Here is a 6,407-nt window from a genome sequence, read left to right as displayed (position 1 = left end):
ATATACATATATATGTCTACACCAGTAAGCTACCTGCATTAACACACAAAGACACCCTTGAATCAGTCTGCAGTTTTAAAAATAATATAGATACATAACAGACATCAAACACCAGAATAGTCAAAGAAAAAGTAATAATATTTATTGTATTAACTGCAGTCGTGCCGAATGACACATGACACATACATAACATTCAAAACCAGCATACTGGTAAGAATAATGAAGCTAATGTAAGTTTTTACAAATCATGTCATGTGTCAGGCATCCAGAAGGAAAATCTAAAGCCTTGAAGAGGATGTGTGTGTGTGTGTGTGTGTGTGTGTGTGTGTGTGTGTGTGTGTGTGTGTGTGAGGGGCAGGAAAACAAGTCTTTTGACTGGCTTGCAGTTGGGATGTTGGAATGTGTTACAAGTTGAGTAAATATGAGAGAATAAACAGCTCTATTGTCTGAAAATAAATAACAGCAGCATCTGGGAGCTGCGTGAGCCACACATGACGCGATGGGAGCGAGTTCCTTCAGATGGCTGATGAAGAGTCACGTGAGACAGAGCTCATTTACATTTCCTCCAGTCCCAACATCTCAACTTTGACTGTATGAGTAGTTCAGGATTACTGGTACATCAGCTGAGAGACACCTCAGTCTGTAACTACAATAACAGACACTGTGCTTCATGCAATGCAAATTTCTCTGTTCATTTTGTAAACGTTTGAAGATGTGGTGGGTCAGTTTACCTGCTAGGGCCACATATTTGCAGGTTATCTTAATATACAGATTTGTGGTTATTAATATGGAGGTTATTTCCCTCCACTACTGCACAAAATATCTATTTAACAAGACTGTTGAACTTGCATTGAAATTGAAATGTTCCAACTTATCGGGGAACAACAAGCTACATGTGGAACCCTTGTCTGATCTACAGCTCCCACCACAGTGCGGTCTTCTTCATCATCGCCATCCTCATCAGTGTGTGCTGACAGTAGCTACTCCACAGGCCGAATGCCCTTGGCCTCCTCCAGCTTCCTCAGGGTCTCGTCCCACTGGGTGAACTGCTTGGACAGCAGGAACATCTGCCAATCAGAGGTCAGGGGTCAGTGGGTGGAGCTTTGTCCCAGCAACAGTTTATGTTACACCTGACAAAACCTGAGCTGCAATCTAAATTTCTCTCTGATTTGCTGTGGCTGTACAATCCAAAACCTCAGCAGTTTATAAGACATGTTGAAAACTGATTATTGAAGTATTTATTCAGATTGTAACAATCTATTGAATATTGTGATATCACAATTAAAAAAATGTCTAAATAGCATACTGGACTGTGAGAATACATACAACGATATTACATAGTTAATTATTTATTTAGTTGTATAAAAAGACTGCTAGTGACTCTACTGCTTTTGTTTTGCCGGTGTACACAAATAATTAAAGCATTCATCGCCAAAGACAATTCATTTTTTGCATGCTTAGGTCATGGCTGCTACTTTGATTTTATTTTAGTAAAGATGGAAAGCAGAAGCACTTTAATCTAAAAGGAAAAAACACATTTTATATGAACAGAAATGCTGCACACGTCAGAGTTCTTCAACAGTGGACATTTTTTCAACTTGTTTTCTTTGTTTTATAATATTGTGATAACTGTGGTATCATGCTATTATCATGCTGTGACTTTTTGTACTTTTTATTCCACTGAAAAAATAAGCAAATAAAATAAAAATGTACCATTTTGTTGTATTCCTCAAAAAGCTTCTTCACTTCCTGAGACTGAGTCTCAGTTTGATCCTGTAAAAGAGACAAACATGGAGGACTCAACAGACAAACTCTTATATTTAAGAGACACAAAGAGACAGATGGAGATAGATCGAACGAGGAGGGGTTACCTGCTCTTTGATGTGAATCTGTGACAAGCGCTGCAGCTTGGTGGCGTGTTCTGGTACATCTGTGAACAACACAAACACACAGTAAATACACAGTACTAAAGTATTTTCCCTCCAGCAGCTGTAAAATGCCAAAATACTACATCACTGAATGACTGAGTTACATTCATTTGTCTCTAAAGCATGACAAAATATTGCCATGTTGTTTAGAACTAACAGAATGATCGGGGTTGTTGCCAAATGCAACTGAAGCAGAGCAGGAATTATAGCATGAAGTCAGGGACACATCTGGAGCTGGAAAAACACAAATCCAATATTTAATCTAAAACCAGTATAGGCTTAAAAATGATGCAAACTGTAGCAGTCACAACGAATGCTGTTCATGACACGCTGAACTAAGTGTGTGACATTTTGGACTTTGTGTCAGAGTAAAATCACAGCACAGATGTTTGTTTGTCCTTGATTTTTTTTTTTTCACTATCCTGCTCGGTGAAACTCACCTCTGATGTAGGTGCTGTCCAGCAGTGGCTGCAAGTTGCTGACCTGCTCCAGCAAAGCAGCCTGGGAAAGCAGGAAGTCCTCCTCTGTGGAGACAAACGAACAACGGCATCGCATTTAGTATGAAATGAGTAAGTTGCCTTTTGGCCTTTTAGTCTTCTGCAAGACTAAAGTCTTGTTTATGTCATAACTTGCAACTAAGCAATATAGCAACATTGAATTTCACATGTATAGCATTAATTAAACATTAGAATTACAAATACTACTTGGATTTGTATACAATATATAAATAAATACATAACAAAGGCCTAAAATAAATGCACTCTGTGATAAATTTGATTGCTGTTATAAGTAAATGTTATTTTTGATTCATCTCTTCCTGGTTCTTACCAGCAAGAATGAACTCCAGTTTCATGGCGTCCGGTACAGTGATATAATCAGTGAACTGGGGGTCCAGGTACTTCAGCAGGTCCTCAACTGCACCACCACAACAACAACAAATACAGACACTCATCAAACACAGTCTAAAATCTGACCACAGAAAAAAAAATGCTGGAACCACTGATCCACATTAATATATAAAATATATCATACCCCTTGCCTTACCAAATGTTTCATGTCCCCCTCTACACAATCAAATAAAAAAAAATCAATATTATATTTACAGTACAGTTGTATCTTTCTGTTTTAAAAGAAAAAGTGTGAGTGTTTAATTTCTTGACCCTCTGCGAGTTTATTTTGTTAACTGTGCTTAGTGAATGTACACAGCATACGCAACATAATGAACACGCCATTTGCAGTCATCTCCCAATTGAGACTCCGAAGGACGGGAGGAGGTGGGAGGTAGAGACAAATATGTCACCAGTTTCTGGGCTGACCATGGCCGGTTAAAAGTGTTTTAACATATCTCCCAACCCCAGCAAACTCTACCCAATACAACATATGAGTAACTGTATCAATGTGAAGTAGTATCCTTTCCGGGCTACTTGAAAAACAAAAAAATAAAGCCTGGAATCCAGGCTGTCAGGACTCATGCAATGCAGTGTGTGACTCACTCTTCTTGTGCAGGATCTTTACTCGTTCCCTCTTGTTTGCTGTATTGGTCAGACCTGCCTGAACCCTGGCCAAAGACTCTGCACACTGCAGGACAAAGAACATCAACTAGGTTTCATTATCATGATTCAGTACAATGTATTTAATTAATGTATTTGGACATTTTTTGAATATATAATACTATACACATAACAATCATGAAATCTTAGGTTCAAGGGTATAGCAGTGTGCTACAGTGTGTAGCAATGCAATGAAAAAGTCTACTTCTCTGATTTGACTTTAGGTTTACCTTGAAAGGGAAGATGAGAATTTAACAATATGTAAATTTAACAATATGTTAAATTCTCATCTAAATTTTTAAGTAAACTTAAGCAAACTATGATAAACTTAAAAACACTTCTTAAGCAAGACATTTATGAACAAGCCCTTTCTCTACCCCAGGAAAAAAAAATCCACTTCAATGCCCCTTTGTTAGCTAAAAGTGTTCCTCACATCATATGATGCTGTGATGAGACGCCCCAGTCAGTGGCTCATACCATGGATCATACCATGTTTTTACACAAAAGTTCTACAAAATACACACACTTAAGATTATTACTTACTATTATTACATCAGTCCAAAGCTGGGTGCAAAATTAACTTTTTGTCCACCAGCCAAATGGTTAACAAATGTTCAACTTTTATCAGCCACTTAATACATTTACCTTGTTTTTTGGCTGGTGAGTGAAGCAAATCTACCAGCACTTGCATATTTTACCAGCATTTGGCTGGTGGCTGGTGCTTATTCTCGTCCCTGTTAGTGTTAACCCCAGAGTTTCACACCAATAAGTGTTTTTTCCTAAACTCCTGGAAACAAGTGACTTCAGTTAATTTAACTATAGTATTAAACTGTGAGTTGTAGTTCTGTGTACTTTTACTTTTAATTAGTTGCCCATTACATCTATATTGTTATTATTATTTTCTTCAACAGAGACTACTGTGTATCACCCATCACATTTCCATTTGTGTATGCCTGTGACCTATAATATGTCAAGAAAGGGGTGGTAAGAACTGTGCATCAAAAGTTCACAGAACCCAGAGTGACATCTTCAAATTGTCTGATTTGTCAGATCAAAAACCAACAATACTCACTGTACAAATATATGAAACTAGTCTAAAGCACTTTTGTATGACTACAGAGGCGGCCAGAGCAGTGCATAGCTGTGTATGATATGTGGTAGGTCTACACAATTAGCCGACAGAAATATTATCAGAATCACAAAATGCAATGCAATATCCAAGATATTGAAGATCTCCAAAAATCACATATCGTCAGGAATTTAACGCTTTTCAGTGAAATTCTGTGAAAAATTGATTCAAGACTTATCATTCCCACAGTCGTGAATCACATCAAAATCACATCATTTGTCAATAATGTCAAAATAATGACAACATGGTTTTTCTCTGCCATATTGTGCAGACCTGTAACAGTTAGTTTAGCTAAACCTACCCCCAGTGTCTGCATTACACATGCAATCATTTGATAGTTCTGCACTGTTGATTACATCCACAAAACACAATTATGGCCTAATAACCGACAGCCTATGCGTTCAATTTGCTGTCTTTTTTTTTTTTTTTTTTTTTGATTAGCCACGTTCAAGCTAAATTGCTAACCGACTAAATAGCTAACCTAGAAGCAGCTTAGCTGCTATGTAAATACAGTACAGTCATTATTGCCTCACACCATAGCGAACAGTTGTCAGAATTTCTATTGAAAAGTTTTCTAATTAATCGCTTTACAGCATCAAATAAAAAGGGCGTTCACTCATTCCACTGACAGAGCTAACATTAGCTCTGCTAGCTGCGTTACTAGGTCCTTACTTATTAAAATAGACATTATTCTGGGCGAACCTTGACGGGCTTTCCACTTCTGATTCTTCTTTCGCCGTATATCCGATTCTCCAGCGCCTGAAGACGCATTTCCAGGTTATCCGTCTCCAATTTTTTATCCATTCTTGATGCTAGTGACGGACGCAACCGAACCTAAACAGCCCCGTAATAAAAGCACTGAGGTCGTGTTTAGAAGGGAACCCTTGATTTGTGAGACTCTCGCGAGATTTGTGAGCGTTGTTTCTTTGTTGTGCACCTTGTACAAACTAATTATGTTTTGTGATGTGACAACGCTGTGGTTAAAATTTGTGTAGGTTTATGAACAGAAAAAAATAGTTAGGGGTGAGAAAAGATCATGTATTGAGTTAAAATGATCAGTCTCGTGATATCTTTCGTGGGTCTGGAGTTCCCTTCTAAACACGGCCGTGCACTTCATCACCGCCGTCGCACAGTGATGATGCGTCACAATAACGTTACAAATTTGTTTCGTTTTTTTGTGACAGTGCATAATTACAGGCTCTCTTAAACATGTCACATATGTTTTTAATGAACAAAACTTTGCCTTTAATTCATACGTGTCAATAATTTTAGAAATATGGGTCGATTAAAACGTTTTTTTCGTTATTGCCGTTAAGTTGCCGCTCGGGGTCGCTGTTTTGCAGTGAATAGGTTTTTCAGCTGTTTTTCCGGTGACAGCAGGGGAATGACAACACCGACAGTCACGGCCCTTCTTCCATCCAAGGCGACTGCAAAACATCGATAAAAAGTAAGGTTATTCCTCACATAACTCTCTCTTCCATGCACGCAAGACATTTCTCTTTGTGGACAATAATACTAGCACCTAGGAATCAAGCACATTTATCTATCGCAAACAGTTCTTTCGTGTGTTTCCACTAGCTAAGTTAGCTTACCTAGCCCTCAAGCTAACGTCAGTTTCTGCATTATATCTGCGTAGTTTGACAGGATTTGGAGTTAGTTTGCAGGTCTAGCAGGTGAGTGGCTGTCTTCTGCTGGGCTATAACATAGTAATAACTCGCCTAGCTAATTAATAAAGACATATCTGGCTTATTTAAAGGTGACATACTAGATCTGAGGTGTTATTAGCATGTGTTGCACTGC

The 6,407-nt window shown here is 38.2% G+C and overlaps 2 protein-coding genes across 2 annotated transcripts in view; one reads left to right on the top strand and one right to left on the bottom strand.

Annotated features, from left to right (window-relative positions):
* Positions 1-120: 120 nt before the first annotated feature.
* dctn3 (dynactin 3 (p22)) lies at positions 121-5,486 on the bottom strand. Its single transcript, XM_084727525.1, has 7 exons — positions 5,310-5,486; positions 3,422-3,506; positions 2,757-2,843; positions 2,369-2,452; positions 1,872-1,930; positions 1,714-1,773; positions 121-1,067 (listed from the first exon to the last, which is right to left on the bottom strand). Exons 1-7 carry the CDS (start codon positions 5,409-5,411, stop codon positions 981-983), a joined length of 564 nt encoding a protein of 187 aa, XP_084583651.1. The 5' UTR covers positions 5,412-5,486; the 3' UTR covers positions 121-980.
* Positions 5,487-5,901: 415 nt separating this feature from the next.
* atg5 (ATG5 autophagy related 5 homolog (S. cerevisiae)) overlaps positions 5,902-6,407 on the top strand; it is a 41,243-nt gene continuing 40,737 nt past the window's right edge. The window contains exon 1 of the mRNA XM_084727523.1: positions 5,902-6,054. The gene's annotated coding sequence lies outside the window, so the exon portion shown is untranslated. The remainder of the gene's footprint in view (positions 6,055-6,407) is intronic.

The sequence above is a fragment of the Lutjanus erythropterus genome, chromosome 9 (assembly GCF_056507025.1).
Source record: "Lutjanus erythropterus isolate fLutEry1 chromosome 9, fLutEry1.hap2, whole genome shotgun sequence".
In the NCBI taxonomy this organism is placed as follows: domain Eukaryota; kingdom Metazoa; phylum Chordata; class Actinopteri; order Lutjaniformes; family Lutjanidae; genus Lutjanus; species Lutjanus erythropterus.
Note: the sequence above shows the minus strand (reverse complement) of the source record. Positions and strands in the feature narration are given on the sequence as shown.

Bases quoted from the DNA above. Each gene is read 5' to 3' on its own strand.
- dctn3 (XM_084727525.1), bottom strand. From the start codon at position 5,411: ATGGATAAAAAATTGGAGACGGATAACCTGGAAATGCGTCTTCAGGCG. The intron at 1,774-1,871 runs GTAACCCCTCCT...TCTCTTTTACAG, and splicing joins AGATTCACATCAAAGAGCAG to GATCAAACTGAGACTCAGTC. The intron at 1,068-1,713 runs GTACATTTTTAT...TCTGATTGGCAG, and splicing joins TTGAGGAATACAACAAAATG to ATGTTCCTGCTGTCCAAGCA.